Source organism: Aythya fuligula, chromosome 6 (genome assembly GCF_009819795.1).
Source record: "Aythya fuligula isolate bAytFul2 chromosome 6, bAytFul2.pri, whole genome shotgun sequence".
NCBI lineage: Eukaryota > Metazoa > Chordata > Aves > Anseriformes > Anatidae > Aythya > Aythya fuligula.
The window spans coordinates 15,402,835-15,424,765 of record NC_045564.1 but is presented as its reverse complement, the minus strand read 5'-3'; the positions used below and the strand labels follow the sequence as shown (position 1 = coordinate 15,424,765).

General features: G+C 41.0%; 2 protein-coding genes across 2 annotated transcripts in view; one reads left to right on the top strand and one right to left on the bottom strand.

The window, feature by feature from the left end:
* SESTD1 (SEC14 and spectrin domain containing 1) overlaps positions 1-1,330 on the bottom strand; it is a 54,809-nt gene extending 53,479 nt beyond the window's left edge. Inside the window, exon 1 of the mRNA XM_032189602.1 lies at positions 1,216-1,330. The gene's annotated coding sequence lies outside the window, so the exon portion shown is untranslated. The remainder of the gene's footprint in view (positions 1-1,215) is intronic.
* Positions 387-1,653, top strand: LOC116490630 (basic salivary proline-rich protein 4-like). Its single transcript, XM_032190010.1, has 2 exons — positions 387-417; positions 731-1,653. The coding sequence occupies exons 1-2, from the start codon at positions 387-389 to the stop codon at positions 1,651-1,653; spliced, it is 954 nt and encodes a 317-aa protein (XP_032045901.1).
* The last annotated feature ends 20,278 nt before the right edge of the window (positions 1,654-21,931 follow it).

The window sequence follows — 21,931 nt, the reverse complement described above, 5'->3', positions numbered from 1 at the left end:
AAGCACAAGCAGCAGGCCTCTCTGACCAAGCTTCAGTTCTACTCTGTGGTCCACCTTCCCCCTTCCATCATTACTAAGTTTGTGTTTGGCATGGACAATGTCACTAGAACTATAAAGAGACATACATTCAGAAAAATTAGAGCCCTTATTAGCACACAAGTTCATCCCCATAGCTGTCCCGTAATGTAATCGGGGTATTTGTTATTTACTATGCACTGAACCTCATCAGATATCACTGAACAGGGAAGGGGAAAAAGCAGTGCTTCCTTGCGACAGTGAATTTTAATGAGGGAACAGAGTCAGCATCCAATCGTTAGGACAATGCAGACACCGCAGCGCTAAGGCAGCAGACCAGTATTTCCTTTGGGATGAAGATGAAAGACCAAATGACGAGAGCATCTATTAACACCAATCCGTGTAAGTACTGCCAGTTTTGCTTACTGAGAGGAAGAAAGAAATTCATGAAGCACAGAGCCACACTGCAGCAATCCACACAAGTCTTAAACAGTTGCTTCCACGCAGTGACACACTGTTTAAGAGCACTTCAGAGCATCTCCTGCCCACAACCATCTGCCTGAAAGGCTCTGTTAGCGGGTATCGAGAGACACTACGGTTACAGAGAGAGAAAAGGAAAAATCGCTAGACAATAGACTTGCCAAAAACCCAAAGAAACGGCAGCCACGGCTCTGAGCAGCCCCTGCTTTGGCCGTGAATCACCTCTCCCGACCAGGCAGCGCTTCCACGCCGAGGCAGCGCCCGGGCCGCGGCTCCCGGGGCGAGCCCCAAGGGCGGCCAAGGCGGCTCCCGACGGAGCCCCTCGGAGCCCGAGGCCGGCAGGGGGCCGCCGCCCTGCGGCGCCCGCACAAAGGCGGTGGTCCCCCGGGAGCCCCGCCATCCCCACGCACCCCCACCCCGCCGCCGGGGCGAACAATGCCCGGACCTGTTGCGGTTCCCCCGGCCGGAGACCCGCGAGGGGCCAGGGAAGCGAGCGGCCAGGCAGCCCGAGGAGGCGGCGCCGCGCGGGGAGGCCGGGCGCGCACTGCCCCCGGCCACCGCCGCCGGGCCCGGCCGCCGCCGCTCGGTGTCCGGCAGGGCCGCGAGGCAGCCGGCCAGCCGCCGCCGCCGCCCGGGGAACAAAGCGCGGCCTGGCCGCGGGGCCTGCGCCGCGCTCGGGACTGCGGCGGGGGAAGAGCCCCCGCCCGGGCGCCTACTCACCGGGCTGCGGCGCTCCGGGGGCCCGGCCGGGCTGGAGGCCGGCGGCAGGGCGGACGCGGGGCGGAGCCGGGACCCACCCGCCCGCTCCGGCCGGGCTCGCAGCGCCTCGCTGGCCCGGCGGCGGCCCCCGGCGAGGGGCGGGCGGCTCCGACCCCTCCCCTGCCAGCAAGGAGACGGCGGCTTGCCGGGGCCGCCCCCGCGCCGCTGCAGCCCCCGCCTGTGGGGCGCGGAGCCGCCCGCCCCTGCCTCGTTCTTTCCCTGCCTCCTTCTTTCCCTCCCTCCGAGCCGCTGCGCGGGTCCCGGCCCGGCCGAGAGCCGGCGAGAAGCCCCACCCCGCCCCGGCAGCAGACAATGCGCGGCCGCCGCCCCGCTAGGGGGTGCCGAGCGCCGGCCCCGGCCCTTCGCGGCCGGCTGAGGGGACTCGGCACCCTGCGGTAAACGAGGTGCCGCCCGTTTCTCGTTAATTACTGAGGGCCCCTGTAAGGAGCCAGCCTGCGGGCGGCGTGTTGGACGCCAGCTGATCGGGGTGACCGCAGGTGAGAAGTGGTCTTTGATAACGGCGTGGGCAGAGCCGTTATCTTCTACCTCCACCTGTTGTGACCTTTTGACAGCGGTGTTTCCATCACCACACAGCTAATGATCTGTTTCCCCGGACTGCAGCTGATAACCTCTCATCTTGACCCAATCCTGGATGCACATCCTGAAACTACATGATGCCAAGACTAAAATAATTCAAGCACAAACGTGCAAGCTGGAAAGGAATCTGAAGAAAACCAGCCGGGACTCATCTTGCTTTCAGTCTAACTGCCCTAGGTCAAGTTGCTGTCAGTCTTAAATCTCCTGCTGAATACATCATTTTTGGGCAACGTAATTGCTCATAATAAAAAATAGTATCTACAAACTTCATCCTAACAATAATCTTGCTCTTGTTATTTGCAGAATGATTGACTATTACTATATCTCAATCCAAGTATGAGAACTGTATCTAACAGAGGCTCCAACTGTTTGGTTTCTCCCTTTAAAACAGTTTGCAAAAGCACCACTGCTTTCCCTGTAGCTGCCAGTCAACATCTGCTGTAGGACTCGCCCTCAGCGTCCCAGTTGGAGCACATCTGTGGTACTGACCTCATCCCTGGCCTCCGCTGAGTCACAAAGCTGTCCCTCTCTCAGAGAACACAACCCATCAGACGTATGAGAGCTGAAGATAAAGAATTGTCCATGTCTCCTCTGCTGAGGGATTTGCTAGGATAGACTCTGAGATGAATAATTTTGTTTGAAGTTATACTGGAAGTTCAGAGTTGTAGTTAGTGGCCTGTGCCATGCAAACTGCCAGTAAAAAGAACTCACAGTGTATTTTTGTATCAAGGATCAATCTGATCAAAACAAGCCTGCATATATCTTATAATTTTCCAGCAGCCATGCCAGATTTACTCAACTATGAATAGAAGTAAATAGGCTGAAAACATCCTGAGCCTTGGGAGCTGTGCTGTGTGCCAGCACAACAGCGCCTTTGTTACAGGCAGAGCCGTGCTCTCACAATGGAGTTACTGCTTCCAGCTTCAGCTGCTGCGCTTCCAGAAAAATCAGTCATCAAAGAAAACCAAACCAACCCCCACACACACTTCTAGTGGGCAGCAGCTCCTCACCATGACACTGGTCCCAGGTGCCACCAGGTGTGATGGTGGCCATCCTATGCAGCACCCCATGCCACACTCAGAGGAGCCTCCCACAGCTTTCTCTTGCTCCACTTAGTGCTGCTGGGCACAGCCTTGCACCAGGCAGGCTGGAAATCCTCCAGCTGCAATGATTTACTCTGCTGCCTTGCTTGCTATTTGCTTCTACATCTCCATGCAGTAGATAGACAATTGTTTTTACCTGCAGGTCAAAAATGACTGTGAAGAGTTAATTAGCACAAGCTAGCACTATCTAGCATAAGTAACTAGAGATATACGTTGCAGACCATTGCATTTCATAAATTGTACATATTGTAAGTCAGTAAATAACTTTAGGCGCTACGGTTAGTGTAGGCTGGCAATGATGAATTGTAAATAAAAAACGGTGAATGTTTTCTATGTGGCATTTTATGATCATAACAAGATGGTATCATTGTATTCATGGGTAAGCAGCAAAGTTATCTACTACTTTAAAGCCTTACATGTTTGTCATACGGGCAGATTCATGTTGACAAAACAGTGGGAAAAGTCCCTCCTATGTTGATAAACATTAGAAGGCTTGGTAAGTGAAACTGACAGAAACATAAGCATTCAGAGCACATTCAAAACATCACAGAAACAAACAAAAGATCTGCTACAGTATTCAATATGTGAACTACCACTCAATGAATTCTGAAGGTAGCACATTCACCTGCTATTAGCATAAAAATTTGCAATGTTCTTTTAAACACAAATGATAGTTTTTAATCGCGAACCAAGGAGAGATTGGATCTTCTGAAACAATTGCAACAAAGCCTTAAATCACGCTTGTAATGGAATCCACACTCGAGTTCCCAGGTAGCCCAAACCAGTGAGATTGCATTTAATGATCAACACAGGCTGGCACTCTGTGGGAGCAACAGGTTTTGAAGCACCTAAATTTCATTATGATCATACTTCCCAAAGAGTGTATAAAACAATATTGTAAATAGCTATCTCATGTTGGCAGTAACTTTGAAGTTCATCACTTAAATTATTTTTTTTAAAGATAAAACCTTTGTTTTACAAAGGTCTTTGCATGAGTGACATATCTGTAATGAGACAGTAGTATGAATCTTTCCAAGGTTCTGAAGAAACTGTATTTTGTGTCTTTTTTCATATGCTTTGTGCTCAGGTGGAAACAATAAAACATTGATCTCATTGTATCCTTCTAAGTACTATTATCAGTTGTTGGATTGCATGTCCCACAGCAAGCTCTGCAGTGACTTATTACTTTGTTTAATTACTTTTTATCTTCTATAAAATACTTCATAACTTGTCCTTTCCTTTCTACTGAGGAAGTAAGGGCTTTCTTGAGAAAAATAAAATAGAAGCCTAAAAGCTGCATTACTTGGGTTAGCTACCTGAGAAATGTCAGAAATGTTTCATGGGAAGCAAAGCTATCTGTGGTCAGTGTCCTGCTGCACACATTCCTTCAACACAGTTTCCTCGGGAATTTATTACATCTTGCAAAGAAGAAATAGTTTCTGCCTGTCAACAGACCCTGAGCCCCAATAGTACAAGGGGAACATCCTCCTTTCTATGCAGAAAAATGGTCTACCAGCTCTGGCTTGAGTCTCCATGTGACATAACAACAGTATGGATCTTGAGCTGGTCTCTGTAGGTTCAGTGGGAAGGCACCTGACAGCAGAACAGAGATGGGCATGCCTCGGGTCACCTTTGTGCCTGCTGGGGAAGGAGATGAGCACCAACCTACCTGTCCTGTTAGGTGCTTGTGCCATCCCACAGAGCAGGTTTGGTGGGTTGTCTACAGCTTATTCTGGTGATGGATGGCTCAGAATGATCAGGGATTACTGCTGTGGTGCTTGCTGAAGAAGAGAAACTACTGTGCTCACCATACCAGTTATCATGCAAGGCATAACAGTTCTGAATAAAAACAGGACTCTGAAGTGCTAACTCTGGAAGTAGCAGAGAGAGCACTGGTCATCAGTGATGCTTTTGAATGACTCTTAGACAAAGTTCCTAATGCTCTCTCAAGCAGTGCCAGAACCGCACTGCTTGCTTCTTCTGCTTGCATACAAGAATAATAAATAAAGAAATAAAGACTTTTCTCAGGAAGCTTCATTACTTACTGACTCCCTGCAGCTTGCTCACTCTTTGGCCATGGGGTTTATTAGCATTTGCCTATTGAAAAAACTATATGCAGTACCACCAACATTTCTTTTGTTTACATTAGATTTACATATAATTTCAAAATGAACTGCTAGCAAGTATAGCAAAATGTTGACAGAATAGAGGTGGTTAGATGACGACAAAAGTCAAAAATCAAGGAACAGGATTTCTGCAGTGTAGTCTTAGATGGCTTTACACTTTTGGGCACGTTCCCCATATTGGGTGATTCTGGAGTCTGGCACAGTCCTCACCAGGAAGAGTTAACAAGTGTGTTCCTGAGGAAAAAAAAAAAAAAAAAAAAACACAAATCTTTGCTTTTCCTGTGTGGATCAGACTGGGATCATTTGGAAAGGAAATACATTGAAAGGAGAGTCTCAATAACAGTTGTTTTTTTTCTGTAGTGTAAAAATAGCTGATCTACCTATGTTAACAAGAACCATTCAGTTACAGATTTTAGATACATATTTTTAAATAGTTTCATCTTCTTATAGGCTGGATTTCTAACTTTACAAACAGCAGTTGGTTTCCAGGGTGTATACTAATACTAATCACAATCATTGTGAGACACGGTGAATCGAAAGAGGATAAAAAATATGAATTATTTTTAGAGGCAATAACTCAGAACTCCTTGCTGTCTTCTTCTTGCTCTCTTTCTTTCTCTCTCTCTTAAAAGAAAAAAAAAAAAAAAAAGCCATTCTTAAGAGTAAATGCCTAGGCTGTTTAAAATTCATCACTGTGTCTGCTAGTCTATGGATATTCTTAAAGCTTCCTTGCTTCATAGTTTATTATATTTATTAAGCATTTATGAGTCTTAAATGCAACCAATGCAACCTTTGGTGTAGAAGAGTGGTCATTTTACAGCGATAGGGTGTTACTTGGTGTTCCGTTACACAGTATATGGTGTTCACCCCATGTGTCAGAAATCCTCTTCAAGAAGGACAGAATTTCATGGCTAAAAAAGTAACAATTTCACCAAGGAAAGGAATTACATCTGTAATTATAATTGAGAAGTAAATTATTTTGGAACATGTGGAAGTAATTTCTCATTGCTTTATCAACATTGTTGTGTGCAAACTTAATACTTTTTGAAAAAGTAGTCTCAAATATAATTCATTGTTTTGATCTTTAACCTTAAAATATTTCTGAAACCTTAGTCAGAATGGCCAGGATTTTCAAACATATCCAAAACCCTTGGAAGCTAATCACAGGACTTGTTTCTAATCCACATAAGTGTTTTAAAATCCCACTCATTGGTAGTTGTTTTGCACTGTTTCCAAGTATTTTGTAACCCTAGGGCTTCCTGTGTCACTTCTCTGCACACATGCATCAGAAGTCATGCGAATCAGGTGGCAATGCTGACGTCATTCAAGGAGGTCACAGGCATTACAAGTAATGCTAATACAAGTTGTTAAAGTCACTCAGGCCACTTTGGTAATAAGGTACTATTTAAGCAGAGTATCAGTAGTACTGTCTAAACCAAAGTGCTGATAATTTTCAAGTCTGAGGCAAGGATTTCTTGAGCTTTTTGTCTTTACAGTATTTGGTGTTAAACAACAACTGAAATTTGGATGGAACTGTTGAGTACTAAATTAGGTACTTGGCACTTTGTCTTCTAGTACATGAACATAATTTCAGAACAGCTCATACTGAGAGATGGGAAAAATAGGGCAGAGATGAACGAAGTCATGCAACAATTTTTACTTAATAAGGTAACACATAAAAATTTCCATAAAAAGAAAGGTTATCAAAGAATGTTATCCTGCACTGAATCACTGCACATATATGTATATGTAGTATAAAACAGTATATAACAAAATTTAACAAAACATATAAAATGTGCATTTCTGTGTGTAAAGGAAAAAAAAAGAATAAAAAAAATCTTACAGACTCATAGCATATATTACTTCATCAAATGATCCTTTCTAAAGACAAGACCATTGAAAGTCCTCATATTCTTCCTGTGAGTCAGTGAGCAGGTTGAAAACCCTAATGTACCATGAATTACATCTTCCCAATAACTTTTGATTTTATAAATTCTAAGGAAATTTACCATATGCATGCAGATAAAGGAAAAGGATTCTCAGGGAGCACAGCCAGAGACAGCTCATGTACACGTATACAACTCCACTTCTAAGGCATGGCACTGTGAGAAAACATTTCAGTTCTTTCATTAAGCAAGAAATTTTAAATTTGTCCTTTTGCATGTGTACGAACAGATTCCTCACACAGTAACAAATATCTATGGGTACCTTATTGCTTCAATAGCATCTTTCTTGTACTGTGAATAAAGGCATTTAAATCCGTTTCATGTTTCAGCAATAAGAGCTAAGGTCTTGTTATTTCTTACATGTAGCTGGTTTGGCTTCAGGGAGCTGGCTAGACACCTTCCTCCCCCTCCTGGTGCAGGGCGTGCAGCAGCTGACTCACAGCGCTCCTGTCAGCCTGCCTGTGCCCACCCAACAGATCTGGCCCGCTGATCTGCCTGGCTTCTATATCCTTTTAGGGTGAGCTATCCAGGCTGCTGTGTTTGTCCTCAGACTGCACAGAAAAGCTATTTGCAACATCGTACACTTAAGCTTTTCAACAAAACTGTGGTAGTTCCATTCCTTTTCAGGTATTGCAAGGTTGTGCTTTGAGATGGAGGGGGAAGCAGAATTTATACTGAATGAAATCTGGCTTCTCAGGCTCTGTGTTTCTTCAACAGATGCATTGCTTTCTCAGAGTTTGAAAGTGTTACTGACATTTATTAGTTATCTCTACATGGCCTTGTATTTGAGGTTTTCTGAAATGCTTGCTTTAACTGAATCAGAAGTACATTTCAAATACAGATGGATTTGAAGTAACACAATAAAGGCAGGGATGTGGGATTCTTTTGCTTAAAAATTTTACAAGGACTCTGCTGAATTCACCTTATTTTATGAAGTAATTGTTTTTCATTCTTCTAAACCCTTTCTCTTAACTGGCTGTGGATATCTTCCATGCTTTATCATTAAGAACACCTGTGTCCTCTAGCAATAATCAGTGACTGGATCCAGACTGCTATTTGCCTTTTATCCTAAATGCAAATATTTTGTTTATATTTTTTTACCATATTATGTAAATTAATAAATATTATGTAAATAATAACATAATAAATAATAAGTAAATATATAATAAATAATTTTATAATAAATAATAAGTAAATAATAAAAACTATGAAGTTTATAGAAAAAAAATATAAAAATATATAGTTTTCAGGACTGGCAAGAAGCATTTGAGTTGCCTGTATTGCAGCAAATTGTCCTAATGAACCTTCCCACTTAAAATTCACGAGCATACCAAGGTTGTGTCATCGGAGGTAGCATGGATTTAAACCTTCCTTAGGCTAAACAGGGCCCATCTGTTTTCACTGGCTTCCTTGCTACCCAGGCCACCTATTACTCTTCCCAGAAACATGTCCTTATGCCTGCTGGTTGCTGTTACCAGCACTAACACTAGTGGCAACTCTTCCCCTTCACCTTCCTCACCATCCTTACCAGCTCACACAAAACCCTTCTCTGGGCTCACTGGCCTGTTCGGCGCCCAGCTATTACCCCATCAGCACCATGCCACAGCAGAAATAAATGGCCTTCTCAGCTTTGGCTTAGCTAACAGTAGAAACCTGATTGTGTATTTCTCTGTTTTCCTCCCTGCTCTAAACACATTTTGCATTTAGGTTAAACTCTTCTCGCTGCGCCCAAGCTACCTGCCCACCTGTACCTCTGGAACTTGAAGGATGGCACGGCCTTCTCTAGCAGTCTCTCCTCTGCAGGTGTTCATCTCAGGCCAGATTTGATGTGCCCTTGCTTCATTTGCAGCTGCCCCTTTTGCCCCTTCCTTTTCATGGAGTATTTTGGTTTGTGCAGCTGCATGGTGAGCCAGGATGGAGAACAGACCAAAGTCAGAAATAGCTCCTTTTCTGCCCCCTGCAGCTGATTCAGCCAGTGCCTTCACCAAGGATACACTCAACCAACTCCATCTGAAGGTATAAAGCAATTGCCTCCTGTTCAGTGATGCATGTGAGTACTCTGAGTCCTTTGCCTAGTGTCAGTCCTTGACTTCGCCAGCCTCCTCTTCAAAGACTTTTCTCTTGTCCAACTGATTTGAATTGTCAGGCTTTTCTAAGCTTCATTTTTGCAATGAAGGTTGAGTGGAACCAGCCCAAGTTTGGTGTCTTCCAAGCTTACTGGTTTTGAATGAACATTACACCCTGTGGCAGATCACACAGACGCTGAGATGTTTGGTAATACAGAGAAGCTTTGAAATCAGTCAGTATTTGTATACTGCACAACAATTCCCCAGGCTGTCATGTATGACTTCTTCCTTTATTCTTTTTTAAATTTCCATTCATTGTAAGAAATTAAACCAGTTTTGATAGAATAGGAAGAAAAAACTTTTAATAATTCCTGTTCCAGTCTTGCTAGGCCTCAGAAATGTAATTAGTTCAATATATTTATAATTCAAGGTGACTACTCACACATATAAAGTTGCTTATGTGAGTAAAATATCTGCAGAATTAAGTATTTAGCACCAGAGTGCACATCTCATGCTTAGATCCATATAGGCAGCCACTGCCAACAAAAAGCCCTGTTCAATTCAGACATTTCTGTAGCTCTGTTAGCAGGGCTGTGGATTAGACTTTAGATCACCTATAAACCATTTAAGTATATGGATGATATAAGAGATACAAAATCAGATTTCTAATTACCAGAAATCCTTTGGAATAAGCACACAAAGAGTGTTTAGCTGCAGAAAATAATAGTCAAACTGACAAACCTTTGGATTCCTCTGTTCTGCAAAGCAGCCATTAGAGGCCAGACCCAAGTTACTCCTCACAAACACTGCTTCCCTCCCAGAGCTGGAGTGTGCTGGATACTTCCCAGATCACAACTGCAAACACACAGCATCCCTTTGCTTCTCTCTCAGAGCAGGACACAGGTACACAGTTTTAAACATTTGCAGCAGCTAATCTACAGCACAGCAAAATAAGAAGCAAACAAAAGCCTAGTGTCTTTCTGTTGTAGTTGGTAAATAAGACATTGCATTTGGGTTTAATCCAGATTATGCCTCAAAACTTTCACCCTTCGATTTTTTTTTCTATTCTGTATATTCATTATTATCCTTATTTTTATCTGTGACCACTATGCTTTTTTTTTTTTTTTTTTCCAATTACATTTTCAGGCTTCCCTGACAGAGCACGTCCCCAGAAGTCATCAATAAACTACAATATCCTGAGTGCTGAGCTGCTGCAAAATCTTGTAAAAATATAATCTGCATTTATAATTTCAGGTTTAAATGCAAAAAGAAAGACTTTCCTCAAAGCTTTGCAAAAATCTCTTAAGACTCTCCATTTAAAGAATCTACAAAGAAGTTCTAAAATGTGCAAAAACAGTTTGTTGCAGCAAAAGGATTCAACTTTTTTTTTTTTTTTTTAATATAACATTTGTATTTTCATGGACTATTTTATTAGCAATAAATATTACCAATAATAAATTATATATATAGTAAAGTATAACGTTATATCCAACCACAAGGAAACTAAACAACCTAATAAAAGCATATGATGATTTTTATATTATTAAATGAAAAAAGTAGCTCTTCTTGTTGGTAATGGAAACAGGTAGCATACAATTATTTTGCAAACAACTCAAATGTAGGAATCATGCTTTCTTTTTTATTCTATTTACACATAACAAAGCAGAACATGCACTCGCTTGCCAAAGAGTTTCACATTTATTTTAATGGGAGGGAAATTATTTCACAGTGGTTTTGAAAGCTCAGGTGTCCATAAGCCATTCTGTTGAACATTTACTTTCTTTTATTGATCTAGAGGCTTTTGGTTGTTCAGAGAAAGCAGGAGGCTGCAAAAATGTTAGCATAGGAGGAAAGGGAAACAGCAGGTGTGGTCACAGTACTTATGAACTGCGTAAAAAAAATAAGCTTAATGTTGGCTCAACCTTGATTTTCCTATTTCTTAAAAATAGCTATAAATGACAATACACAGAAGCATCATGTAGGGTTTTTTATTATTTTATTTTTTATAAAAAGAAAAAAGATAAGTAGCTTTACAGTAAGAGAGCTGCAATGGTGGAACCTTATACACAGGAAAGAGGAGAATGTTCTAATCAGCTTGACGTATGCTCCCATCCCTGGTAGAGCAGCAGGGTGATAATCCTTTCCTGTGCAGCACAGGAAGATATCATTTTCAATCTGGACCTCAATATGAGAGGTATAATGGCAATTCATAGCCTGGCACTGATAATTAGGGAGCTGGAGGGACTGATTTTATAAGGAAATAGCATTGATTAAAATTTGCATTTGGAGCACTTTCCCACAAAGGATCACAACTGCTGTGCTAGTGTTAGACCTGCATTTTCAAAAGCAAGCATTAATGGGCTGCGTACTCCAATGGACTCTGGTACTCAACAAGCTTTTCTGAGCAGGTGTCAAACAAAAGCAAAGCCTGCTGAACACCCTTGTGCTAAATAGTCCATGAGGAAGTGGCGGGGATGTAGTTGAAGCAGGAGACACATTACTTTTATTTGTGAAAACACTCAGACAACCCCTTGCCTTTGTTTCCAGCCAGGTGCTCCGGATTTAAACAGCTCAAGGGCATAAATACAGGACAGGAGTTGAAGGATCACTAGGGTTGTATAGGCACTACTGGTACTTCAGCAACATACCTTGGAACCACTAGCAGAAAAACAAAATATAACATGCTTTCTACCACTACTTCCCCCAAAACCTCAGTCATAAAATTAAATAAACTTGGACTCAATATGAATGGTGTGGCAATAGATGAAAGCAAGCAGAGAGAAAGAAGTGGCTATGAGAGGCTTGAGTGAACCCAGAAGGAACTGCAATTAAAAGGGTACTTGCATCAGCCACTGGCTGCAGGATCACATCCACCACTAAAAGTACATGACGCAACTGAAGAGAAGAATATTGCAGAAAGTGTGATTACATATACAATATATCCACACCCTTAAAAAGGGGAGTGAAAGCTGCAGAGAAATTTCCATGATTTTACCAAAAAACTATTGGAAAGACAAACTTGTCTACAAGAAGGATGAACTTAAGAAGGAACTGATGAAAATCCAGAGAGAGGTTTTATTTAGGATTTCTAATAGTGCCATCATAGCACTGTGCACTGATAAGTGCCCAAACTTTTGAAAAAAATGGGGGGGGGAGGGGATGAGGGAAAAATTATTCCTTTTGGGAGCAGCCAAGCTTCTGACACATTTGTGCCCCCTTGGTTTCTCCTACCTGTGATCTCCTCCGGACACCAGTAAACACCACCAGTACCTTCACATCTTCCTACCCTTTCTATGCAGACAGTTGGAGTAGAAATATTAAGATTTGTGTAAGTGGATCATAGATAGGAGTGCCTGGAACAAAGAGCAGGAAAGGATGTGCTGGTAGTACCTAGATGAGCAGCTCTTCAGGATCCAAGCAGCTTCTAAACAAGTTAGTAGGCAAAGGGGAGTGAGTAAATCCTGATGACTCACAGAGATGGGACAGGACGGAGAGGCTGACAACTGTCAACTCCTAAAGGGTGTATAGAAAAAAAAAAAAATAAAGTCAACACATAGAGCTCGTTGAGAAAAATGAAGAAACTGCAGGAAAAACTCAGCAGACTAATCTGCTCTGCTAGCAGAAGCAAGGAAGCAGTATCTGATACAAAAATTAGAAAGGGATTATAGAGTCTTTATACAGGTTTCCACTGCTTATTCTGTGGAATAAGTAATTTGTGTTAGTGGAAATGAAGACATTGCAAAGCTTGGTAAAATAACCTTGGAGGAGCAGTTTTCTTCAGTGAGATGTGTCTTTGTGCCTATACGGCTATAGGTTACTAAGGCATAAGCACATATAAAGAACATCTAGCACATATAAAGAGTCTGTGTTGCCTCTGCTGCCAAATATACATTACTTTTATTTTGAAACATTCATGTAGGTCATTGCTCCAGTGAAATATATATTTCAATAATAATTTTCAATTCTCTCAGGTTCTCATCATTTAACTATTGTTAATTATTTGGCAATTATGCTGATGAAAGGTTAAAAATGATCGCAGAGCCATTTCTTCAGTCAGGGAAAGGAGAAATGGTTTAAAATTAAATCCTTGCAGTTAGTGCTTAATGGTAATGACATGCTATTTTTATATTATTTGAAGTAACAGATGATTACTTAGTAACTTTGACACTGGAAAATGGGCTAGAAAAGTATAGTGATCTAAATAACAGACAAGCATTCTCTGATGTGAAATTAGCACACGGAAGAGGCCATTACAGAAGTACAACTTTACTTGTTATGAAGGTCATCAGGAGCTTTGCAAAGTGAGGTTCATTATTCTCTAGCAGAGTCTAAATCTAAAGTATGCAGAGACTACAGATTGACTTCAAAATCATAACCAAACTAACTTCCGATTAAACAAACTTCCATTAAGCTACAGGTTTTTCTCCTGTTTTTTTTTTTTTGTTTTTAAGTTTAGCGTAGTTCAGGAACTTAACTATGATGTACAAATGCCTCACCAGTCAGCCATTTCAAGTTACAAAAATGAAAACACAATCTATTTTATTTCTCCTACAAGCAGTTGCTGATATCCAGGGACCTACATTTCATGCTTCTTTCCCTTCTTTAAAGGAAATTTGGAACAAATGAGCAAGGCCTTACATCCATAAATTGAGTAACTCCAGAGCATTTCAGAACAAGAGCAAGAAAGCATGTAAAAGATATTATAGGTCCCAGTGAAGAACATCCTGCCACGCCCCTGTGCTTGGCCCAAGGAAGGCACAGCATGAACATCTCTGCCATTTCCACCCCTCACCGCATGGAGGGAGAAAGGAGGGAGGGAGAGGATGCTGCCTCCTCACACAAACTGATCTTTGGCCACGAGTCACTTGTTATCCTCCTGGTGCCTCACAGTAGACAGTATGAAGTCATCACTAAAAAACAAGCCAATGTTTTAAGGACTGCAGAGACATTTAATGTAATGGTGGGTGCTATAAACAACTGCTAGGCAATTGATGACCTCCTTCTTATTATAAATAGCTAAAGCACTTGTTCAGGCTGTAATAAAAAGAGAGGTGTTGACATATAGTTTAAACAAGAACAAATTTGAAGATTCAGCGATGCCCTGCAGTCTATGGAAGTACATAGCGGCATAAGGAACTTCTCCCACTTTTCTGAGCATTTACTAGTGCTTAATATCCAAATATGAACCACAGAATATTTCAGGAAATACTATACTTACAAAGATGGGGGAATACAGCCCCATCAGATTTTTCCTGACAAAGAAAAGAAAAAAAAAAAAAAGAAAAAAAAAGAAAAAAAGAATAGATTGATATTTTAGGAGTTTCAAATAAAGACCATGTAAGATATACCCTGTAACCTATACAAAACATATATAAAACAAAGGGAGCTAAATATTCCCAGGTGTAATTGACAGATGAACTCAAGTATTAGAACAGTATTTCATGGAAGTCATGGAAGGGGGAAGGAGGAAATGGGAACTGGGTGATGGTGTAACACAACCTGTAGCCACTCCTTTCCAGAAGTGCAAGCAGACAATATAAAGTCCTTTTCTTTTGTTTCTGGCACTGGGTCCTGCAGCTCTTTCTGTCATTTTATAGTAACACCTCGGTCACATTATAGTTATCAGGAGAGGGGATGGCGTTGCCCACACTGTTGGGGAGCAAGGCCACAGCTCCTGAAGCTCTGTGGGTTCAAACACGTCCTGTACTGATTGTGGTGGTGCTTACCTCAGCTACCCATGGCCCCAAAAGGCCTTTGCAGTTCCAAATTCACATAAGTAGTCATTGTAGCTCTGCTAATGGCTCCAGCTCCTCAGCCCCTTCTGCTCTCCAGCTGGACTGTGCACAGGGCTTGGCTAACCAAAGGAGTCATTAAACAGACTTCCTGTCCTGTCTCGTGAGTCCACACATTTTGCTCACTAAGGCACATTTATGTGAGCTAAGTTGTCTGGACTTATGCTCAGTATTGCAGCTACACAATTTATCTTGCATTATTCTATGCCTGTTTATTACACAAAGTATCTCACCTGTACCATCAGCAGCAAGCTGCATGTCTTGGAGCCCACCCTTTGTTCTTGTCTTGCCACCAGATGTCGATGTCTTCCTCCTTCACCTTCACAGTGAGGGCAGCTCTGCCCTTAAGGCCACAGCCATCAGGATTTCATTTGTCTAAAATGAGAGAAGATTACAGCTGATCTTCCTGGCTCTCTCTTGAAACAGCAAAATAAGAGATAAAATAAATGGCTTGACTGAAACCCTGTAAGAACATAAATTGCAGCGTAGATTAAAAAGTCAGTTTGGTCATAATAGTAGGCAGAGCTTATCATTACATTTCATTTCTTTTAATGGACACTTTCTGCTGTATTTACAGGAACAGGGCAATTCTTTCTAAGCTGAATTGTGCATGTATTCCAGTGTGATTTAAACCGGTCATAGCTTCAGGGTATATATATCTGAACTGCACCATACCCTTCCTCTCCTGTTGTTTTCATTCCTGCAGTGACCAAATTGTGATCTATAACTGTTTCCAGTGTGATTATAGCACGTCTCCTTGTTTCAAAAGGACAAATATGTTAACTAAAGCAAAATTTCTCAAATCTCTGACAGGTACTTTTCCAGTTCTCTCCTTCTTCTCAATTTTCAACTCTGAAGATATAAACAGCTCTTTCCCTCATTCTTGCTAGCACTCAAAAAAATTTCCATTTTTCACTTTAGAAATCACTCTCCCCTGTAGGATTTTGTTTGTTTGTTTTTACTTTTTGTGGGACTTCATTTGGTTGGTTGGTTGGTTTTGAGATACGGCATCATTAGAATGGGAGCACTTTACCATTTTTATTAGCATCTTATCTGGGAGACATTGTACATAGCAGCTAGTAAGCAGCACTGTTCTGGGATCATCTAAAGCACACAGAGCTGTATGCAGCAGTCCCCGCTGGGGTTTTTACATTATTGAATTTATCTCTGTAAGCCTATGCTAGAAGCCATCTTCCAATCTTCCAAACAAGTCCTCACCAACAGTACATGCCAGTAGTCCTTGAGAGTGAAATAATGTCCTAAAATGTACCTCATTTATAAGAGCATACAAAGGGGAATAAAAAACAAAACAACCAAACATAATTTGGAGAAAAATAACCCTCGAGTCCAATCTTGTTTTGGCTCTTTATCTTAAACTTGGCATATGCGTCCCTGAATATCCTCAGGCCTTAGCACCACTGGAAAGCAGGAAAGCCACAAAGGCAGTTGGTAGCAAAATCTCCTTTCTGTACACCCTCACACTGGCCAGAGACAGGTAGGAATAGCTCTGAAATTATCCTCTCAGACCCAAAATACTGTCTAAACATGAACTGCTGGTCAGAACTTTGAAAGAGGCACTATGTGCTTTTAATCTGTTTCTCCCTGCACACTTTGTTCAAACAGCAATTTTGACTTGTCTTCTAACATATAAAGCTTGACATACTTCACAGAATAGAGTGGTGCTGAACTATTTCAAATGCCCACAGGACTTCAGTTATCCCTCTTGCTCTTCTGCAATGATGAATGCTGTTGAAAACAGAGAGGCACTGGTACGGCTAGAGCAGGCAGGTGCCTACTGCATGCCTGCAGGCAGGAGCAGCATCACCAATGCTGTGCTGACGGCAGGGTCCAGTCAATAATCCATGGCAAAAAATGTCACAACCTATACAATATATCAGGGGATTTGACAGCTGGCAAGTGGCATTGCTAGCAGTGGGATGCCTCGATGCAGATCTGATTTGGAAACTTTGGAATGTTCGGAGGTTTATTTTTCAAAGCCTCTATTAGGTATCTGCACAACAGAAATTAGAGAATTTGTTAGATGCAGTCATTTGTTTTGCTCCATCTCCATAAAAACATATTTTCCCCCCAAAGTTGAAACAGTGGAAATGAAATGTGTTCTGATCTCTAGTTGAAAGTGAACATTAACATACATTGTATTACAATTGAAAGGATTAAAAATGTACATAATAATTTCTACAATTTGCAAAGAGTATATTAACATGCGTCAGAAGACTTGTTAAATTATACTTGTTATAACTGTTAAATCAAGATACTCTCTTTCTCCTCTGCCTAATTTCTGTTCTTCTATGATCCAGTCTTTCCCACTGTTGCACAATTCTTCCTTCTTTCACTCCTATTCCTCTTTTTTTTTTTTTTTCCACATCTTTTCTCAAATATCTGCTGTCATCATTATCACACCTATTCTTCCCTGACACTATATTTTTTTTCTCCTTTATTTCTCTGCTTCCCAAACCTCAGAGTTGTCACCTCTTTCTCAAGTCCCTTTAAAAATATTTCTTTCTTTGCTAGCTACCTTTGGGCCTCACCTAAATCTCACTGCTTAGGCAGCAGTTCTTTCTTAGGTGGTAGAGAGGTATTGCATGCTGGTAAGTTGAACTCATGTATACAAAGAAAACTACAATTACAGTCTTTGGTTGTAACAGAATTTAACACCACACTAATTAGGTTTTAAGGACCGGTTCCTGAACAGTGCAAAGAATCCTTCTGGACATCCCTTCAATCAATCAATTGGCTTACAGTCTCCTTACAGTGCTCAGAATTTTCTCTGGTAAATGCATCATCTCTCTGAATCTACTGGCATTTTTACAAATACATTTGGTCGTGGAATGACAGCTGCAAGCAATGCAGATAACACTCAATTAGTAGGAGACTGCAAATAATGTGCTTGTCAGACACCTCCCAGTCCTGCTCCCTTTCTCTGAATGTTCAGGCCAGGGAATATATTTTTGCCTCTACTTTTCTGTGATTTGCATTTTCATTTGCTAAGAGTATTAAAATATCTTATTTATCTTGGACTGCAGCATCAAAATCTTTGTGCATCTTATTCCCTGCAGAAATTTCCCAGGCAAGTATTTCCCCACTGCACCTATTTGTTAAACAAAGGCAAAAGATTACTCCAATGAAAAAAAAAAAAAAAAAAAGAGGGGGGGAGGGGATGCAGACTGTCCTCAGAGAAAGCCAAAATCCTTCTGAAGAATAATTAACTTTCTGGATACAATTCAACAGAATGCCATTGTGTGTGTGAGCATGTGTTAGCAAAGACCAGGAGCTTCACAGTATATAAGCCCTCTCTTAGCTGATTGAAATAACCACAAAAAGACCAGTTCAGCGCATTTCAGCGTCTTTAGAATGTATCTTTAAGCTCTCAGCTAGAATTTCTGGAACCACTTATATATCCTCTGAGAGCCCTTAAAAATTATTCCCCTCTTCCAAGCACTGGATTCTTGAACAGTTGGGAGGATGAGCAAGAGAGAGATTATTATTAGAGAAACACAGCTTCAGCCTGAACACTGTCGTTGGCAATGTGTTTCAGATGATACATAATATATTCCCTTAAGCTAGTATTAGAGGTAGGTCATTATTTTGATACCTCTCTTACAGCAGGAATACAAGCAGCCAGCCACCACTTTGGAGCAGAGGTGAGGTGCTCTTAGTGTGGGACACTCCACAAGGGCTCACAGAGAGGGAGGACTCTGAACTGAACCCTACATTTAAGTTCAGCTTAAATATCCAGACTAAGTTGTAATTTGCTTCCTCTTACGTTGGCTCAAAATCATCAGTGGGGGAGTGCTGATCTCAAAGCTGATGCAAATGAAGCTTTCTGATGGCTGACTTTTCCCTGTGTGCCAATATTTTCTGTGGTTTTACCCCATTAGGAGCTTGGGTAAATAGTTTATGCAGATGGGTTAGCTCCCTGCCCATTATTTTCCCATTCACCTAGAGATGAAATTCCTAAAGATTCAGGCCATGGGGCTTAAATGAGGTTTTATGAAATAATATTTTTCTATTCTAGAATAATACCTGTCATAAGGAAAAACAAAACAAAACAATTACAGGAGTTAAGATTACCACAGGCATATCCCAGTGGTGTTTTTTTTGTTTGTTTGTTTGTTTTTTTAAATCTCATTATCATTCCAGACTTACCACAGTGTTGGTGATACTTCACAGAGGTGCAAAATTCTTCAGCTGAGTCACTGTTATCAGATGTTATGCTCACTATGAAAACAAAGAAGTTTCTGTTGATTCAAGGTCAGGCAAGTCCCACTGTACCTACCTTTGGTCCAGAAAGTGCCTTTAAGATTTGCACTGGTCTACTGAAGTTACTTATGACTGAGCACACTTTCTTCAGTTTCCTCTTGGAATATGTACCTAATTTCCTCTGGAATATGTACCTAATTTCCTTCCCCTGCTTCAGCATCTCCAAGAGACATGAACCTACTCCTCAAAATTCACCCCACATAGGTCCATATCACCAGCTTTCAGTGTCAAGAAGCAGAATCACCTGGGGCATCCTGGGCTGACAAAAGATATTCTTATTCCCCCGTTGCTTTGCTCCTTTTAGAGGCGTACCTGTGGACAGTTTTTTTTTTGTTTGTTTTTGTTTTTTAAAAAAAAGCAAAACACAAGTAAACAAAAAACACCTAGATGATTCTAGTGATTCTATTTAGTGTCCTTCTATGCCACACAATTCTTTTTTTAGATCTTTTCCACTCTTATTTTTTCAATCCAATTTTGACTCTGTAGCTTCTTCCCTCAACATAATGCATAAGTTTTAAGTTGTAAGCCTGTCTTAAATTCACTAATTGTAGGGATTTTTCTACCAGGGCACACACTTTTTCAGATGTTACATTATGTATGTTCTCTTTCCTTCTCCACAAACACACTGAGATTACTAGCTGCTTTGTCTAATCTTACCTTTTCCTACCCACTCAGCTCTATAATCAAAGGTGTCTGAGAAACAACTGATCTGACTCCAGAAGCAGGGTATATTTGATTAGTTAGAGCTATGCAGATATAGCTGACTCATCCAGAGCAAGTCTGGGGGATTTACAGGCTCAGTTCAGCCTGCTGAAGTTTGTGCCACACCATCTTGCATGATATATAGGTAAGTCCTCCCTCGCCCATGCAATATTGCAATGATAGCTGTGCCTTTACTTGGACAGCAGACCCTGCTCTCTGCTTTTCTGTAGTTGTCTCAATAGGGTAACCATCTTCATTTTTTTTTTTTTTTTAATACTATTAACATTTGAACTAATATATCTGGAAGGCCACCTGGTTCTCACTCCAAGATCAGCATTATGGGGTGCTTTTCCTTGGAAATATTCTTCAATGAGTTTATTAAAAATGTTGGCTACCACTAGCTATTAATTGGGGCAGAAAGATGTACCAATACACTAATCTGAGCCATAGGAAGCCATAGGAATTAATGGGAATACAAGTCCTCTGCTTAGCAGAGTTATCGTAATAGGAGCAATTTTAATCCCTCTTGAGCAAAACTGGATTTAAGCCAGTTTAACCAATACACAAAAGACTCTGTAACTAATTAGCAGGTCTTTGTAGAATCCAGACCCCAATAAATATTAATGTGATGTCCTAAAGAACAAGCATTATGTTCCTGAATCATACATTTATTAAGTCAAGATTTGACCTTCTTGGAGATTACATGGACAAACTCCTTCACTCTCTGCAAACACAGGCAAAAATCAATCTCCTGAAAGCGTACGCTAAAAAAATCCAAATGCCACATCCTACATTTAATGGACGTATCTGATTAAAATGAATACAATAAATAAATACATACATACATGGAAGCCTCCTAACCCAGCTACAATAAATGAAATATTAACACAATACACACGTCTTTAAAATACCATGCATTAGTGTTGAATAATGTCAACTATTACAACTATTTTGTTCCTCCCACACTAAGAGGAGAGTCTATCTATACATAATTACTGCTAAAAAGAATCTACAATGAAAGCTTGCTGTAGGTACAAAGTCAAACATTCCAGAATTAGTAAATGCTAAAATGAAATCTATCAGTAGTGCAATCATTCTCTATTATGTATGCATTTTGGTATTTTCCTCCCAAATAAATGATCAATGTGATTTTAGCTTTTATTCTTTGTGTGCATCAGCACAGTGCTCTGATGCAGAGGAGCAAAAGATGGCAGAGGTGGTTGCTGTCCTCCACATGAACCAGTTGGGAAATAAACCCTTGCCACCCCATGGGCCACAGATTGAAGTGCTGGTGGTGAATGGGGGAATTTTGCTTGGTGTGGGGCCTCCTGGAGCTCAAACAGGTCTGCAGTGCTCAGAGAAATGATTTACTCAAATAGCAGATGGGCTACCTACAAGGAGCTGTGCAAATGAGTTGGTGAGAGTTCATTTTGCCATGTTAGCCACCTACACTGCATTCCCATAAAACTTTGGAGAATAACACTGTAAGCTAATCCAGTTCCCTCCAAAAGCCTTTTTCTACAGTCAGCTGATATAATGAATATGTGGCTAGAAACATCTGGGATAAGAAGCATCTTCTCTTATCAGGCCATCATTATTTTCAAAATTACATTGAAGTTATTGAAAAATATTTTTTACTCAAAAACTAAACAGCATCGTAGTAACAGATATGCCTATTGCACATCTGCAGCAATACTGCAACAGTTACTTAGCAACCAGTAAGATTTTTCTTTCCTGACAGGACAGGGAAAAAAAACAAGAAATCATGTAAAGGAAGAGAAAAATTGGAAGCAAATTGAGTTGAAAAAAAAAAAAAAAAAAAAAAAAAGGAAATACTGTATTAACATTCAGCAGGCATAATGATCTGGGTATGTTTCTGCTGTATGAACCAGCAATTGCTGCACAGCATTAACTCAACGTACACGTTTAAAATCAAGGACCAATCTAGTTTGTTTTTCTATCATTAAGAAGCATTATCTACCATCTTCTGACTACATTCTCTTACCTGTATCATGCTACACGCAGAAAGAGGCAGAAAAAAGACAAGTGTCATGATGACTGAAA

Excerpts from the sequence above, each read along its gene's own strand:
- LOC116490630 (XM_032190010.1), top strand. The coding sequence starts at position 387 with ATGACGAGAGCATCTATTAACACCAATCCGT. Across the intron at positions 418-730 it reads ATCTATTAACACCAATCCGT|GCAGCGCTTCCACGCCGAGG; the intron begins GTAAGTACTGCC and ends TCTCCCGACCAG.